This window comes from Oncorhynchus kisutch, linkage group LG10, assembly GCF_002021735.2.
Source record: "Oncorhynchus kisutch isolate 150728-3 linkage group LG10, Okis_V2, whole genome shotgun sequence".
NCBI classification, from domain to species: Eukaryota; Metazoa; Chordata; class Actinopteri; order Salmoniformes; family Salmonidae; genus Oncorhynchus; species Oncorhynchus kisutch.
Genome location: NC_034183.2, coordinates 931,265 through 950,757, shown reverse-complemented (window position 1 = coordinate 950,757; position 19,493 = coordinate 931,265). Strand labels below are relative to the sequence as shown.

General features: G+C 42.0%; 1 protein-coding gene across 1 annotated transcript in view; it reads left to right on the top strand.

The window, feature by feature from the left end:
• LOC109897433 (kunitz-type U19-barytoxin-Tl1a) overlaps positions 1-17,554 on the top strand; it is a 29,670-nt gene extending 12,116 nt beyond the window's left edge. Inside the window, exons 3-6 of the mRNA XM_020491924.2 lie at positions 13,467-13,643; positions 13,876-13,920; positions 16,084-16,162; positions 16,477-17,554. Of these exons, the coding sequence (XP_020347513.2) occupies positions 13,467-13,643; positions 13,876-13,920; positions 16,084-16,162; positions 16,477-16,561 (386 nt within the window). The 3' untranslated portion in view covers positions 16,562-17,554. The remainder of the gene's footprint in view (positions 1-13,466; positions 13,644-13,875; positions 13,921-16,083; positions 16,163-16,476) is intronic.
• The last annotated feature ends 1,939 nt before the right edge of the window (positions 17,555-19,493 follow it).

Genomic DNA, 19,493 nt, shown 5'->3' with positions numbered 1-19,493 from the left:
CCAGAACCAGTCCAGACCCTGTCCTCTAATATAGGTAGTATACCAGAACCAGTCCAGACCCTGTCCTCTAATATAGGTAGTATACCAGAACCAGTCCAGACCCTGTCCTCTAATATAGATAGTATACCAGAACCAGTCCAGTCCCTGTCCTCTAATATAGGTAGTATACCAGAACCAGTCCAGTCCCTGTCCTCTAATATAGGTAGTATACCAGAACCAGTCCCTGTCCTCTAATATAGATAGTATACCAGAACCAGTCCAGACCCTGTCCTCTAATATAGGTAGTATACCAGAACCAGTCCCTGTCCTCTAATATAGGTAGTATACCAGAACCAGTCCAGTCCCTGTCCTCTAATATAGGTAGTATACCAGAACCAGTCCCTGTCCTCTAATATAGGTAGTATACCAGAACCAGTCCCTGTCCTCTAATATAGATAGTATACCAGAACCAGTCCCTGTCCTCTAATATAGGTAGTATACCAGAACCAGACCCTGTCCTCTAATATAGGTAGTATACCAGAACCAGTCCCTGTCCTCTAATATAGATAGTATACCAGAACCAGTCCAGACCCTGTCCTCTAATATAGGTAGTATACCAGAACCAGTCCAGACCCTGTCCTCTAATATAGGTAGTATACCAGAACCAGTCCAGACCCTGTCCTCTAATATAGGTAGTATACCAGAACCAGACCCTGTCCTCTAATATAGGTAGTATACCAGAACCAGTCCAGACCCTGTCCTCTAATATAGGTAGTATACCAGAACCAGTCCAGACCCTGTCCTCTAATATAGATAGTATACCAGAACCAGTCCAGACCCTGTCCTCTAATATAGGTAGTATACCAGAACCAGTCCAGTCCCTGTCCTCTAATATAGGTAGTATACCAGAACCAGTCCAGACCCTGTCCTCTAATATAGGTAGTATACCAGAACCAGTCCAGACCCTGTCCTCTAATATAGGTAGTATACCAGAACCAGACCCTGTCCTCTAATATAGATAGTATACCAGAACCAGTCCAGACCCTGTCCTCTAATATAGGTAGTATACCAGAACCAGTCCAGACCCTGTCCTCTAATATAGGTAGTATACCAGAACCAGTCCAGACCCTGTCCTCTAATATAGGTAGTATACCAGAACCAGTCCAGACCCTGTCCTCTAATATAGGTAGTATACCAGAACCAGTCCAGACCCTGTCCTCTAATATAGGTAGTATACCAGAACCAGACCCTGTCCTCTAATATAGATAGTATACCAGAACCAGTCCAGACCCTGTCCTCTAATATAGGTAGTATACCAGAACCAGTCCCTGTCCTCTAATATAGGTAGTATACCAGAACCAGACCCTGTCCTCTAATATAGGTAGTATACCAGAACCAGTCCAGACCCTGTCCTCTAATATAGATAGTATACCAGAACCAGACCCTGTCCTCTAATATAGGTAGTATACCAGAACCAGTCCAGACCCTGTCCTCTAATATAGGTAGTATACCAGAACCAGTCCAGTCCCTGTCCTCTAATATAGGTAGTATACCAGAACCAGACCCTGTCCTCTAATATAGGTAGTATACCAGAACCAGTCCAGTCCCTGTCCTCTAATATAGGTAGTATACCAGAACCAGTCCAGACCCTGTCCTCTAATATAGATAGTATACCAGAACCAGTCCAGACCCTGTCCTCTAATATAGGTAGTATACCAGAACCAGTCCCTGTCCTCTAATATAGGTAATATACCAGAACCAGTCCAGACCCTGTCCTCTAATATAGGTAGTATACCAGAACCAGTCCAGTCCCTGTCCTCTAATATAGATAGTATACCAGAACCAGTCCAGACCCTGTCCTCTAATATAGGTAATATACCAGAACCAGTCCAGTCCCTGTCCTCTAATATAGGTAGTATACCAGAACCAGTCCAGACCCTGTCCTCTAATATAGGTAGTATACCAGAACCAGTCCCTGTCCTCTAATATAGATAGTATACCAGAACCAGTCCAGTCCCTGTCCTCTAATATAGGTAGTATACCAGAACCAGTCCAGACCCTGTCCTCTAATATAGATAGTATACCAGAACCAGTCCAGTCCCTGTCCTCTAATATAGGTAGTATACCAGAACCAGTCCCTGTCCTCTAATATAGGTAGTATACCAGAACCAGTCCCTGTCCTCTAATATAGATAGTATACCAGAACCAGTCCCTGTCCTCTAATATAGGTAGTATACCAGAACCAGTCCCTGTCCTCTAATATAGGTAGTATACCAGAACCAGTCCAGTCCCTGTCCTCTAATATAGGTAGTATACCAGAACCAGTCCAGTCCCTGTCCTCTAATATAGGTAGTATACCAGAACCAGACCCTGTCCTCTAATATAGGTAGTATACCAGAACCAGTCCAGACCCTGTCCTCTAATATAGGTAGTATACCAGAACCAGTCCAGTCCCTGTCCTCTAATATAGGTAGTATACCAGAACCAGACCCTGTCCTCTAATATAGGTAGTATACCAGAACCAGTCCCTGTCCTCTAATATAGATAGTATACCAGAACCAGTCCAGACCCTGTCCTCTAATATAGGTAGTATACCAGAACCAGTCCCTGTCCTCTAATATAGGTAGTATACCAGAACCAGTCCAGTCCCTGTCCTCTAATATAGGTAGTATACCAGAACCAGTCCCTGTCCTCTAATATAGATAGTATACCAGAACCAGTCCCTGTCCTCTAATATAGGTAGTATACCAGAACCAGTCCAGACCCTGTCCTCTAATATAGGTAGTATACCAGAACCAGTCCCTGTCCTCTAATATAGATAGTATACCAGAACCAGTCCCTGTCCTCTAATATAGGTAGTATACCAGAACCAGTCCCTGTCCTCTAATATAGGTAGTATACCAGAACCAGTCCCTGTCCTCTAATATAGGTAGTATACCAGAACCAGTCCAGACCCTGTCCTCTAATATAGGTAGTATACCAGAACCAGTCCCTGTCCTCTAATATAGGTAGTATACCAGAACCAGACCCTGTCCTCTAATATAGGTAGTATACCAGAACCAGTCCAGTCCCTGTCCTCTAATATAGGTAGTATACCAGAACCAGTCCAGTCCCTGTCCTCTAATATAGGTAGTATACCAGAACCAGTCCAGACCCTGTCCTCTAATATAGGTAGTATACCAGAACCAGACCCTGTCCTCTAATATAGATAGTATACCAGAACCAGTCCAGACCCTGTCCTCTAATATAGGTAGTATACCAGAACCAGTCCCTGTCCTCTAATATAGGTAGTATACCAGAACCAGTCCAGACCCTGTCCTCTAATATAGGTAATATACCAGAACCAGTCCAGACCCTGTCCTCTAATATAGGTAGTATACCAGAACCAGTCCAGTCCCTGTCCTCTAATATAGGTAGTATACCATACCAGAACCAGTCCCTGTCCTCTAATATAGGTAGTATACCAGAACCAGTCCAGACCCTGTCCTCTAATATAGGTAGTATACCAGAACCAGTCCAGTCCCTGTCCTCTAATATAGGTAGTATACCAGAACCAGTCCCTGTCCTCTAATATAGGTAGTATACCAGAACCAGTCCAGACCCTGTCCTCTAATATAGGTAGTATACCAGAACCAGTCCAGACCCTGTCCTCTAATATAGGTAATATACCAGAACCAGTCCAGACCCTGTCCTCTAATATAGGTAGTATACCAGAACCAGTCCAGTCCCTGTCCTCTAATATAGGTAGTATACCATACCAGAACCAGTCCCTGTCCTCTAATATAGGTAGTATACCAGAACCAGTCCAGACCCTGTCCTCTAATATAGGTAGTATACCAGAACCAGTCCAGACCCTGTCCTCTAATATAGGTAGTATACCAGAACCAGACCCTGTCCTCTAATATAGATAGTATACCAGAACCAGTCCAGACCCTGTCCTCTAATATAGGTAGTATACCAGAACCAGTCCAGACCCTGTCCTCTAATATAGGTAATATACCAGAACCAGACCCTGTCCTCTAATATAGGTAGTATACCAGAACCAGTCCAGACCCTGTCCTCTAATATAGGTAGTATACCAGAACCAGTCCAGTCCCTGTCCTCTAATATAGGTAGTATACCAGAACCAGTCCCTGTCCTCTAATATAGGTAGTATACCAGAACCAGTCCAGACCCTGTCCTCTAATATAGGTAGTATACCAGAACCAGTCCCTGTCCTCTAATATAGGTAGTATACCAGAACCAGACCCTGTCCTCTAATATAGGTAATATACCAGAACCAGTCCCTGTCCTCTAATATAGGTAGTATACCAGAACCAGTCCCTGTCCTCTAATATAGATAGTATACCAGAACCAGTCCCTGTCCTCTAATATAGGTAGTATACCAGAACCAGTCCCTGTCCTCTAATATAGGTAGTATACCAGAACCAGTCCCTGTCCTCTAATATAGGTAGTATACCAGAACCAGTCCCTGTCCTCTAATATAGGTAGTATACCAGAACCAGTCCCTGTCCTCTAATATAGGTAGTATACCAGAACCAGTCCCTGTCCTCTAATATAGGTAGTATACCAGAACCAGACCCTGTCCTCTAATATAGGTAGTATACCAGAACCAGACCCTGTCCTCTAATATAGGTAGTATACCAGAACCAGTCCAGTCCCTGTCCTCTAATATAGGTAGTATACCAGAACCAGTCCCTGTCCTCTAATATAGGTAGTATACCAGAACCAGTCCAGTCCCTGTCCTCTAATATAGGTAGTATACCAGAACCAGTCCCTGTCCTCTAATATAGGTAGTATACCAGAACCAGTCCAGACCCTGTCCTCTAATATAGGTAGTATACCAGAACCAGACCCTGTCCTCTAATATAGGTAGTATACCAGAACCAGTCCAGACCCTGTCCTCTAATATAGGTAGTATACCAGAACCAGTCCAGACCCTGTCCTCTAATATAGGTAGTATACCAGAACCAGTCCCTGTCCTCTAATATAGGTAGTATACCAGAACCAGTCCAGTCCCTGTCCTCTAATATAGGTAGTATACCAGAACCAGTCCAGACCCTGTCCTCTAATATAGGTAGTATACCAGAACCAGACCCTGTCCTCTAATATAGGTAGTATACCAGAACCAGTCCAGACCCTGTCCTCTAATATAGGTAGTATACCAGAACCAGTCCCTGTCCTCTAATATAGGTAGTATACCAGAACCAGTCCAGTCCCTGTCCTCTAATATAGATAGTATACCAGAACCAGTCCAGACCCTGTCCTCTAATATAGATAGTATACCAGAACCAGTCCAGACCCTGTCCTCTAATATAGGTAGTATACCAGAACCAGTCCAGACCCTGTCCTCTAATATAGGTAGTATACCAGAACCAGACCCTGTCCTCTAATATAGGTAGTATACCAGAACCAGTCCAGACCCTGTCCTCTAATATAGGTAGTATACCAGAACCAGTCCAGACCCTGTCCTCTAATATAGGTAGTATACCAGAACCAGTCCAGACCCTGTCCTCTAATATAGGTAGTATACCAGAACCAGTCCAGTCCCTGTCCTCTAATATAGGTAGTATACCAGAACCAGTCCAGACCCTGTCCTCTAATATAGGTAGTATACCAGAACCAGTCCAGTCCCTGTCCTCTAATATAGGTAGTATACCAGTACCAGTCCAGACCCTGTCCTCTAATATAGGTAGTATACCAGAACCAGTCCAGTCCCTGTCCTCTAATATAGGTAATATACCAGAACCAGTCCAGACCCTGTCCTCTAATATAGGTAGTATACCAGAACCAGACCCTGTCCTCTAATATAGGTAGTATACCAGAACCAGTCCAGACCCTGTCCTCTAATATAGGTAGTATACCAGAACCAGTCCCTGTCCTCTAATATAGGTAGTATACCAGAACCAGTCCAGTCCCTGTCCTCTAATATAGATAGTATACCAGAACCAGTCCAGACCCTGTCCTCTAATATAGGTAGTATACCAGAACCAGTCCAGACCCTGTCCTCTAATATAGGTAGTATACCAGAACCAGTCCAGACCCTGTCCTCTAATATAGGTAGTATACCAGAACCAGTCCAGACCCTGTCCTCTAATATAGATAGTATACCAGAACCAGTCCAGACCCTGTCCTCTAATATAGGTAGTATACCAGAACCAGTCCCTGTCCTCTAATATAGGTAGTATACCAGAACCAGTCCAGTCCCTGTCCTCTAATATAGGTAGTATACCAGAACCAGTCCCTGTCCTCTAATATAGGTAGTATACCAGAACCAGTCCCTGTCCTCTAATATAGATAGTATACCAGAACCAGACCCTGTCCTCTAATATAGGTAGTATACCAGAACCAGACCCTGTCCTCTAATATAGATAGTATACCAGAACCAGTCCCTGTCCTCTAATATAGGTAGTATACCAGAACCAGTCCAGACCCTGTCCTCTAATATAGGTAGTATACCAGAACCAGTCCCTGTCCTCTAATATAGGTAGTATACCAGAACCAGTCCCTGTCCTCTAATATAGGTAGTATACCAGAACCAGTCCCTGTCCTCTAATATAGGTAGTATACCAGAACCAGACCCTGTCCTCTAATATAGGTAGTATACCAGAACCAGTCCAGACCCTGTCCTCTAATATAGGTAGTATACCAGAACCAGTCCAGACCCTGTCCTCTAATATAGATAGTATACCAGAACCAGTCCAGACCCTGTCCTCTAATATAGGTAGTATACCAGAACCAGTCCAGACCCTGTCCTCTAATATAGGTAATATACCAGAACCAGTCCAGTCCCTGTCCTCTAATATAGGTAGTATACCAGAACCAGTCCCTGTCCTCTAATATAGGTAGTATACCAGAACCAGTCCCTGTCCTCTAATATAGGTAGTATACCAGAACCAGTCCAGTCCCTGTCCTCTAATATAGATAGTATACCAGAACCAGTCCAGACCCTGTCCTCTAATATAGATAGTATACCAGAACCAGTCCAGACCCTGTCCTCTAATATAGGTAGTATACCAGAACCAGTCCAGTCCCTGTCCTCTAATATAGGTAGTATACCAGAACCAGTCCAGACCCTGTCCTCTAATATAGGTAGTATACCAGAACCAGACCCTGTCCTCTAATATAGATAGTATACCAGAACCAGTCCAGACCCTGTCCTCTAATATAGGTAGTATACCAGAACCAGTCCCTGTCCTCTAATATAGGTAGTATACCAGAACCAGTCCAGACCCTGTCCTCTAATATAGGTAATATACCAGAACCAGTCCAGACCCTGTCCTCTAATATAGGTAGTATACCAGAACCAGTCCAGTCCCTGTCCTCTAATATAGGTAGTATACCATACCAGAACCAGTCCCTGTCCTCTAATATAGGTAGTATACCAGAACCAGTCCAGACCCTGTCCTCTAATATAGGTAGTATACCAGAACCAGTCCAGTCCCTGTCCTCTAATATAGGTAGTATACCAGAACCAGTCCCTGTCCTCTAATATAGGTAGTATACCAGAACCAGTCCAGACCCTGTCCTCTAATATTGGTAATATACCAGAACCAGTCCAGACCCTGTCCTCTAATATAGGTAGTATACCAGAACCAGTCCAGTCCCTGTCCTCTAATATAGGTAGTATACCATACCAGAACCAGTCCCTGTCCTCTAATATAGGTAGTATACCAGAACCAGTCCAGACCCTGTCCTCTAATATAGGTAGTATACCAGAACCAGTCCAGACCCTGTCCTCTAATATAGGTAGTATACCAGAACCAGACCCTGTCCTCTAATATAGATAGTATACCAGAACCAGTCCAGACCCTGTCCTCTAATATAGGTAGTATACCAGAACCAGTCCAGACCCTGTCCTCTAATATAGGTAATATACCAGAACCAGACCCTGTCCTCTAATATAGGTAGTATACCAGAACCAGTCCAGACCCTGTCCTCTAATATAGGTAGTATACCAGAACCAGTCCAGTCCCTGTCCTCTAATATAGGTAGTATACCAGAACCAGTCCCTGTCCTCTAATATAGGTAGTATACCAGAACCAGTCCAGACCCTGTCCTCTAATATAGGTAGTATACCAGAACCAGTCCCTGTCCTCTAATATAGGTAGTATACCAGAACCAGACCCTGTCCTCTAATATAGGTAATATACCAGAACCAGTCCCTGTCCTCTAATATAGGTAGTATACCAGAACCAGTCCCTGTCCTCTAATATAGATAGTATACCAGAACCAGTCCCTGTCCTCTAATATAGGTAGTATACCAGAACCAGTCCCTGTCCTCTAATATAGGTAGTATACCAGAACCAGTCCCTGTCCTCTAATATAGGTAATATACCAGAACCAGTCCCTGTCCTCTAATATAGGTAGTATACCAGAACCAGTCCAGACCCTGTCCTCTAATATAGGTAGTATACCAGAACCAGTCCAGACCCTGTCCTCTAATATAGGTAGTATACCAGAACCAGACCCTGTCCTCTAATATAGATAGTATACCAGAACCAGTCCAGACCCTGTCCTCTAATATAGGTAGTATACCAGAACCAGTCCAGACCCTGTCCTCTAATATAGGTAATATACCAGAACCAGACCCTGTCCTCTAATATAGGTAGTATACCAGAACCAGTCCAGACCCTGTCCTCTAATATAGGTAGTATACCAGAACCAGTCCAGTCCCTGTCCTCTAATATAGGTAGTATACCAGAACCAGTCCCTGTCCTCTAATATAGGTAGTATACCAGAACCAGTCCAGACCCTGTCCTCTAATATAGGTAGTATACCAGAACCAGTCCCTGTCCTCTAATATAGGTAGTATACCAGAACCAGACCCTGTCCTCTAATATAGGTAATATACCAGAACCAGTCCCTGTCCTCTAATATAGGTAGTATACCAGAACCAGTCCCTGTCCTCTAATATAGATAGTATACCAGAACCAGTCCCTGTCCTCTAATATAGGTAGTATACCAGAACCAGTCCCTGTCCTCTAATATAGGTAGTATACCAGAACCAGTCCCTGTCCTCTAATATAGGTAGTATACCAGAACCAGTCCCTGTCCTCTAATATAGGTAGTATACCAGAACCAGTCCCTGTCCTCTAATATAGGTAGTATACCAGAACCAGTCCCTGTCCTCTAATATAGGTAGTATACCAGAACCAGACCCTGTCCTCTAATATAGGTAGTATACCAGAACCAGACCCTGTCCTCTAATATAGGTAGTATACCAGAACCAGTCCAGTCCCTGTCCTCTAATATAGGTAGTATACCAGAACCAGTCCCTGTCCTCTAATATAGGTAGTATACCAGAACCAGTCCAGTCCCTGTCCTCTAATATAGGTAGTATACCAGAACCAGTCCCTGTCCTCTAATATAGGTAGTATACCAGAACCAGTCCAGACCCTGTCCTCTAATATAGGTAGTATACCAGAACCAGACCCTGTCCTCTAATATAGGTAGTATACCAGAACCAGTCCAGACCCTGTCCTCTAATATAGGTAGTATACCAGAACCAGTCCAGACCCTGTCCTCTAATATAGGTAGTATACCAGAACCAGTCCCTGTCCTCTAATATAGATAGTATACCAGAACCAGTCCCTGTCCTCTAATATAGGTAGTATACCAGAACCAGTCCAGACCCTGTCCTCTAATATAGGTAGTATACCAGAACCAGTCCCTGTCCTCTAATATAGATAGTATACCAGAACCAGTCCCTGTCCTCTAATATAGGTAGTATACCAGAACCAGTCCCTGTCCTCTAATATAGGTAGTATACCAGAACCAGACCCTGTCCTCTAATATAGGTAGTATACCAGAACCAGTCCCTGTCCTCTAATATAGGTAGTATACCAGAACCAGTCCAGTCCCTGTCCTCTAATATAGGTAGTATACCAGAACCAGTCCCTGTCCTCTAATAGAGGTAGTATACCAGAACCAGTCCAGTCCCTGTCCTCTAATATAGGTAGTATACCAGAACCAGTCCCTGTCCTCTAATATAGATAGTATACCAGAACCAGTCCAGACCCTGTCCTCTAATATAGGTAGTATACCAGAACCAGTCCAGACCCTGTCCTCTAATATAGGTAGTATACCAGAACCAGTCCCTGTCCTCTAATATAGGTAGTATACCAGAACCAGTCCCTGTCCTCTAATAAAGGTAGTATACCAGAACCAGTCCCTGTCCTCTAATATAGGTAGTATACCAGAACCAGTCCAGACCCTGTCCTCTAATATAGGTAGTATACCAGAACCAGACCCTGTCCTCTAATATAGGTAGTATACCAGAACCAGACCCTGTCCTCTAATATAGGTAGTATACCAGAACCAGTCCAGACCCTGTCCTCTAATATAGGTAGTATACCAGAACCAGTCCAGACCCTGTCCTCTAATATAGGTAGTATACCAGAACCAGACCCTGTCCTCTAATATAGGTAGTATACCAGAACCAGTCCAGACCCTGTCCTCTAATATAGGTAGTATACCAGAACCAGTCCCTGTCCTCTAATATAGGTAGTATACCAGAACCAGTCCAGTCCCTGTCCTCTAATATAGATAGTATACCAGAACCAGTCCAGACCCTGTCCTCTAATATAGGTAGTATACCAGAACCAGTCCAGACCCTGTCCTCTAATATAGGTAGTATACCAGAACCAGACCCTGTCCTCTAATATAGGTAGTATACCAGAACCAGTCCAGACCCTGTCCTCTAATATAGGTAGTATACCAGAACCAGTCCAGACCCTGTCCTCTAATATAGGTAGTATACCAGAACCAGTCCAGACCCTGTCCTCTAATATAGGTAGTATACCAGAACCAGTCCAGTCCCTGTCCTCTAATATAGGTAGTATACCAGAACCAGTCCAGACCCTGTCCTCTAATATAGGTAGTATACCAGAACCAGTCCAGTCCCTGTCCTCTAATATAGGTAGTATACCAGAACCAGTCCAGACCCTGTCCTCTAATATAGGTAGTATACCAGAACCAGTCCAGTCCCTGTCCTCTAATATAGGTAATATACCAGAACCAGTCCAGACCCTGTCCTCTAATATAGGTAGTATACCAGAACCAGACCCTGTCCTCTAATATAGGTAGTATACCAGAACCAGTCCAGACCCTGTCCTCTAATATAGGTAGTATACCAGAACCAGTCCCTGTCCTCTAATATAGGTAGTATACCAGAACCAGTCCAGTCCCTGTCCTCTAATATAGATAGTATACCAGAACCAGTCCCTGTCCTCTAATATAGGTAGTATACCAGAACCAGTCCAGACCCTGTCCTCTAATATAGGTAGTATACCAGAACCAGTCCAGTCCCTGTCCTCTAATATAGGTAGTATACCAGAACCAGTCCCTGTCCTCTAATATAGGTAATATACCAGAACCAGTCCAGACCCTGTCCTCTAATATAGATAGTATACCAGAACCAGTCCAGACCCTGTCCTCTAATATAGGTAGTATACCAGAACCAGTCCAGACCCTGTCCTCTAATATAGGTAGTATACCAGAACCAGTCCAGACCCTGTCCTCTAATATAGGTAGTATACCAGAACCAGTCCCTGTCCTCTAATATAGATAGTATACCAGAACCAGTCCCTGTCCTCTAATATAGGTAGTATACCAGAACCAGTCCAGACCCTGTCCTCTAATATAGGTAGTATACCAGAACCAGTCCAGTCCCTGTCCTCTAATATAGATAGTATACCAGAACCAGTCCAGTCCCTGTCCTCTAATATAGGTAGTATACCAGAACCAGTCCCTGTCCTCTAATATAGGTAGTATACCAGAACCAGTCCCTGTCCTCTAATATAGGTAGTATACCAGAACCAGACCCTGTCCTCTAATATAGATAGTATACCAGAACCAGACCCTGTCCTCTAATATAGGTAGTATACCAGAACCAGTCCAGACCCTGTCCTCTAATATAGGTAGTATACCAGAACCAGTCCCTGTCCTCTAATATAGGTAGTATACCAGAACCAGTCCAGACCCTGTCCTCTAATATAGGTAGTATACCAGAACCAGTCCCTGTCCTCTAATATAGGTAGTATACCAGAACCAGTCCCTGTCCTCTAATATAGGTAGTATACCAGAACCAGTCCCTGTCCTCTAATATAGGTAGTATACCAGAACCAGTCCAGACCCTGTCCTCTAATATAGATAGTATACCAGAACCAGTCCAGACCCTGTCCTCTAATATAGGTAGTATACCAGAACCAGTCCAGACCCTGTCCTCTAATATAGGTAATATACCAGAACCAGTCCAGTCCCTGTCCTCTAATATAGGTAGTATACCATACCAGAACCAGTCCCTGTCCTCTAATATAGGTAGTATACCAGAACCAGTCCAGACCCTGTCCTCTAATATAGGTAGTATACCAGAACCAGTCCAGTCCCTGTCCTCTAATATAGGTAGTATACCAGAACCAGTCCAGACCCTGTCCTCTAATATAGGTAGTATACCAGAACCAGTCCAGTCCCTGTCCTCTAATATAGGTAGTATACCAGAACCAGTCCAGACCCTGTCCTCTAATATAGGTAGTATACCAGAACCAGTCCCTGTCCTCTAATATAGGTAATATACCAGAACCAGTCCCTGTCCTCTAATATAGGTAGTATACCAGAACCAGAGCCATAAACAATGACTTATTTTGGCATGGCCATAAACAATGACTTATTTTGGCATGGCCATAAACAAGGACTTATTTTGGCATGGCCATAAACAAGGACTTATTTTGGCATGGCCATAAACAAGGACTTATTTTGGCATGGCCATAAACAAGGACTTTGGAGTAACAGTTTTACAGAGGAAGAGGTTTTTATTGTCCCTGCTATGACTATATTTGGTAGTGGGTGAGTGTTTGTGTGTGAGAGAGAGAGAGAGAGAGAGAGAGAGAGAGAGAGAGAGAGAGAGAGAGAGAGAGAGAGAGACAGAGAGAGACAGAGAGAGAGGTTTACCATCTAAATGTGAGGCAGAGGTCATCCATAGTGTCTGAAATGAGAAGAGTAACTCATTCAAAACCTACTGCTGATTTCAGGGTTTACACCAGGACTCCCCAATATGCTTCCCACCATCTAAATTGGCCCCCTAAGTTTTCTGAGCAAATGTAATGTTAAGGACTATCAAATCACCAAGAAATTCCCAAGTATTCCCAAACATAAAAAGATTTGCAGTGTACAAATGATTTATAACTGTGTTCAGGCCCCCGACCATCTCCTCAAGGTAAATTGGCCTACGGCTGAATTTAGTTGACGATCCCTGGCTAACAGTATCTAAGCACTAACGCAACTGTGTACTCATGTGCAGCAGGACATTTACCTTCGTTGCAATGTGCCGCCATGTGGCAAAACATAGTAACAACACCCAGAAGGACAACTTTGTTCATGGGTTGAATCTACACCGGAATCACAACACTGAAGTGTTTTTTGTGTGTGATTAATGCTTTGTCTCTCTCCCTACCCCAACCCCAACCCTTGTCCTTCCCCCTGTACAGAGTCTAAAGCCTGCCACTTCAAGAAGGCTCTGGGTGAATGCTTCGGCACCTACCTGCGTTATTTCTACGACCCCATCCATGAGAAGTGTAAGAAGTTTCACTGGACTGGCTGTGTGGGGAACGGAAACAGGTTCATCGACCATCAGGCCTGCAACGCCACCTGTGCTGGGATTCATGGTGAGATGACATAAAATGACATAACATAAAACGTCAAATAACACAGCATAAACAAATCAATCGTGAATCATGAAATATCCTAGTTTAGAGGTTCTACAAATATTTTTGTCGTTTTCAATGCCACATGACACTGAAAAAGCACATGAATGAAATGTTGAATAATTAAATTATACTATATTCATAATAATCTGACATAATAATCTGATTTAATAATCTGATGTTTTGTCATCAGATGAAGGTAGTGAGGATGAGGAGGATGAGCCCGATACTCCTATTGGTGAGTAGAGATACAGGTCTATATACTCCTATTGGTGAGTAGAGATACAGGTCTATATACTCCTATTGGTGAGTAGAGATACAGGTCTATATACTCCTATTGGTGAGTAGAGATACAGGTCTATATACTCCTATTGGTGAGTAGAGATACAGGTCTATATACTCCTATTGGTGGGTAGAGATACAGGTCTATATACTCCTATTGGTGAGTAGAGATACAGGTCAATATACTCCTATTGGTGGGTAGAGATACAGGTCTATATACTCCTATTGGTGGGTAGAGATACAGGTCTATATACTCCTATTGGTGAGTAGAGATACAGGTCTATATACTCCTATTGGTGAGTTGAGAGATTCACTACATGACCAAAGGTATGTGGACACCTGCTCGTCGAACATCTCATTCCAAAATCATGGGCATTAATATGGAGTTGGTCCCCCCTTTGCTGCTATAACAGCCTCAACTCTTCTGGGAAGGCGTTCCACTAGATGTTGGAACATTGCTGCTATAACAGCCTCCACTCTTCTGGGAAGGCTTTCCACTAGATGTTGGAACATTGCTGCTATAACAGCCTCCACTCTTCTGGGAAGGCTTTCCACTAGATGTTGGAACATTGCTGCGGAGACTTGCTTCCATTCAGCCACAAAAGTATTAGTGAGGTCGGGCACTGATGTAGGGCCGATTAGGCCTGGCTTGCAGGTGGCATTCCAATTCATCCCAAAAGGTGTTCGTTGGGTTGAAGTCAGGGCTCTGTACAGGCCAGTCAAGTTCTTCCACACCAATCTCAACAAACCATTTCTGTATGGACCTCGCTTTGTGCTCGGGGGCATTGTCATACTGAAACAGGCAAGGGCCTTCCCCAAACTGTTACCAAAAAGTTGAAAGCACAGAACCGTCTTGAATGTCATTGTATGCTGTAGCGTTAAGATTTCCCTTCACTGGAACAAAGGGGCCTATCCCGAACCATGAAAAACAGCCGCACACAATTTTCCTCCTCCACCAAACTTTACAGTTGGCACTATGCATTGGTGCAGGCAGTGTTCTCCTGGCATCCGCCGAACCCAGATTTGTCCGTCAGACTGCTAGAATGTGAAGCGTGATTCATAACTCCAGAGAAGGTGTTTCCACTGTTCCAGAGTCCAATGGTGGCAATCTTTACACCACTCCAGCCAACGCTTGGCATTGCGCATGGTGACCTTTGGCTTGTGTGTGGCTGCTCAGCTATGGAAACCAATTTCATGAAGCTCCCGACAATCAGTTATTGTGCTGATGTTGTTTCCAGAGGTAGTTTGGAACTCAGTGGTGAGTGTTGCAACCGAGGACAGACGATTTTTACGTGCTTCAGCACTCGATGGTTCTGTTAGATTGTGTGGTCTACCACTCCACGACTGAGCCGTTGTTACTCCAAGACGTTTCCACTTCACAATAACAGCACTTACAGTTGACCAGGGCAGCTCTAGCAGGACAAACTGACTTGTTGGAAAGGTGGCATCCTATGACAGTGCCACGTTGAAAGACACTGAGCTCTTGTGATAAAGTACAGTGCAGTACACTGTTAATCATTACTGGTGATGTAGTACATTACAGTACACTGTTAATCATTACTGGTGATATAGTACTTTACAGTACACTGTTAATCATTACTGGTGATGTAGTACATTACAGTACACTGTTAATCATTACTGGTGATGTAGTACATTACAGTACACTGTTAATCATTACTGGTGATGTAGTACATTACAGTACACTGTTAATCATTACTGGTGATGTAGTACATTACAGTACACTGTTAATCATTACTGGTGATATAGTACATTACAGTACACTGTTAATCATTACTGGTGATATAGTACATTACAGTACACTGTTAATCATTACTGGTGATGTAGTACATTACAGTAAACTGTTAATCATTACTGGTGATGTAGTACATTAAAGTAGAGTGTTCAGTATTTGTTGATACAGTACAGTACACTGTGTTATTCAATTTTATACACCGGTCAGCAACGGCTGAGGCTGAAATAGCCAAATCCACTAATTTGAATACTTTTGAATACTTTTGTCTATATGGTATAGGACTATTCAACAGTTTTGATATTTATTTAATTAGTTAACTGATGTTGTTGTTAAAAAAAAAAACTCACGTTATTCTGCTTCCTGCAGCCCTGATTCTGGGAGTGGTGTTGGGGATCACGGGAGGAATCATTATTGGAGTCGTTATTTTCTTGGTGATACAGAGCAAGTAAGTACACTGTTCATTATTCTCTGGTGATACAGTACACTGTTCATTATTCTCTGGTGATACAGTACACTGTTCATTATTCTCTGGTGATACAGTACACTGTTCATTATTCTCTGGTGATACAGTACACTGTTCATTATTCTCTGATACAGTACACTGTTCATTATTCTCTGGTGATACAGTACACTGTTCATTATTCTCTTTAATTAAAAATATAATTAAAATTAAAATAATTTTTACAGAATGATTTTTTTGTTGTAATTTGTCTTAATTATACTACAAATAACTAACTGCTCTTTTATATCAAATATCAGTAAGAATCACAAACGTGCACCAAAGAAAGTGAAAGAAGCCAAGATGGAGACACCACTGCAACAGGAGCCAATTGAGATGGCATAGAGAAGAGAACACAGGAATGACTGGAAACACCATAGAAATGAGAATGACTAGAGCGCATGATCCCATTCAAGTCCACTTTCCATTTTAAGTGTACCTAGGCCAGTCATTGTATTTCTAGGGGAAACACCAGGCAGGGCCCTCACCTGAATGGCCCCTCTCAGGTTGATTTAATAGAGGAATGTAGATCTACAACAAACAACCCTACAATGTAATGTCATGTTTCCATCATGTGTTGTTATCAGATTATTCACAAATCCTTGTTCCTGGGTTGGAGGAGTGGACAATGAGAGAGTCATATGGTATCTGCCTTCTCCTTCACTAATGCAGGCAGGGCTATTTTCCTCATGGTTATGTTTAAAATGACTCTCAATTATCTTACAACATGTATAAGGCTTTCTGCACTCTCGTCTTTTACAATATGACTTCTGTGTTTATTTCAGGTATATTTGGTAGCTGCTCACATCACCTCCACGGGGCACTATTGTTTATTAATTAGATTATGCCATTGTGTGCTTTTACTGAACTCCTCAGTGGGCAAACAGGGTTCTTCTGATATTCCCTTAGTACTTCATGTGGAATGTGTGTTTTATTTTACGTGCTTCATTCTGTTTATGTTTGGTCTGTATCAACATTCACATTGGTTTTGTTCCAACTACTGAGAAGGAACCAAAACACTGTTTAAAAATATATGTGTATTATGGGACAGGTTTTACCCACAGAAATAGAATGAATAGAACTGTCATCCCCATTCAAGTAAATTGTGCCATTATGGGACTGAGATGATGTCATCCTCCTGGACTGGCAGCCATTTTGAGTGTACCCATAAGGAGCAAAGCAGGAAGTAAAAGCAGGAAGTTAAAAAAAGCAGGAAGTAAATAAAAGCAGCGAGTCAATCTGTGCTGTGATGTTGTTGTTGTGAAATTCCATATACATTTTGAAGGATACATATTCAAATGTGTTACAAAAATAAATGAATACAGATAAACACAAAAATGAAAGATGTGCATAACTTAAAGGGGAATGGAGCTGTGTTCAAATACTGAATACTACCTGCACTAACCATACTATTTGTGATGTAAATGTAGTATGCTTATTGTTCATAGTATGGATACTCATAGCTGTCAAAGATTGTGTGACACCTTCATATGATGGTATTCCAGTGAAATTTAGGCATAACCATTACAAAGGATCAGAAGTCTAGATGACTTACTGCATTTGAACCCTCTTATTAAAAAAACAGAAGAAGCTAAATCAATGGCTACAGAGGGACTTGTCTTTAAAAGGTAGAGTCCTAATAACCAAGGCTGAAGGTATCTCTAGACTAACATATGGTGCTCAATCTTCATATCTTGAGAGTAAAATTAGCAAGGAGATAGACCAGATGCTTTTAAACTTTCTGTGGCGAAACCGTACCCATTACATTAGGAAAACTGTTGTAATGAACACTTATGAGAATGGTGGACTGAATTTTCTGGACTTTACTACTTTCAATAATACTTTTAAGATCAGTTGGATAAAACAATTCCTAAGAAGACCCACTTCTATCTGGGATGTTATTCCTCATCATGTCTTCTCTACTTTTGGTGGCCTTAACTTCATGTTGTTTTGCAATTATGACATTGACAAAATTCCAGTGAAACTTTCTACTTTTCATCGGCAGGTTTTCTTGTTATAAACACAATTTTTCTCCACACAGATATTATATATGGAATAATCGGGATATATTGTAACAAAAATACTTTGTTTTTAGAATATTGGTTCTGAAATAATATCCTATTGGTGAGCCAACTGGTAAATGCAGAGGGTCTTTTACTCAGTTATAAGGAATTCTTATCACTTTACAAGGTCCCTGTAACACCTAAAGATTTTGCAATTGTTTTAGATGCCATTCCCTCAGGTGTTGCTATGTTATTCAGGAACGGGTCAAGACCTGACCCTCAGAGCCTACCTTCTATTGACCCTGTTGACCCATCAGTAGGAAAGATTTGTTTCTCTTTTGGTCCATTTAACAACAGAGCGATACTAACCTTGTTTCAGAAGGATGTTGTCATGCCTTATTGGAATGGATTTATTGATAATATCTGTTGGGAAAAAGTTTTGATGTTGCCACACACATACCTACTTGTTAACAAAATTAAGGAAGTTTCCTTTAAAATGGTTTGTAAATATTATCCTGCCAACCACTATATGAAGAAGTTTAAGTAAAACATCAACTCAAATTGCTCCTTTTGTAATGACCACCCAGAAACAGTGTTGCATCTTTTTTGGCATTGTATTCATGTAAGAAATCTGTGATAAGACATCAGTAGATTTATAATTGAACACATTTATAAAGATGTTACACTATTGTGGAGAGATGTACTGTTTGGATTCTTTACATACGATAGAAATAAGCGGAATCATTTTTATGTAATTAATTTCATTATTCTTTTGGCCAAATTTCATAAAGACAAATGTAAATTTACAATAAAAAAACAAACATTTTCTTACCCTACAAAAATAAATTGAACTGTATTTTAAAACAGTTAAATACTCTACTAACAAAAAAAGCTGTTAGAATTATAAGTGTATGTATGTCCCTTAAGGTCCTTGTGTAATTGTAATGTGATATTGTACCCCCTAGCTCGATTGTCCATTGCTTATAATCTATATATACTTGTGTTCCCTCGTGTACTTTCTGTATTGATTTGTTGTTAATTTAAAAAAAATATTATCATAACATTTTTTTTTTAAAGAATGGATACAGTTACTATGCCAAAAGTTCCCAGATGTAGTACTACATTCACCAAAATATGAAGTATACATACAGTGGATGGACACCATTTCTGTGCTTTTAGGGCCCATAATGCAATTCCACGGGAAATGGGCGTGGCTTCACAAACGTTTTCATATTTGAATAAAATGGCGGAGAATATGCAGCTGACGTCCGACG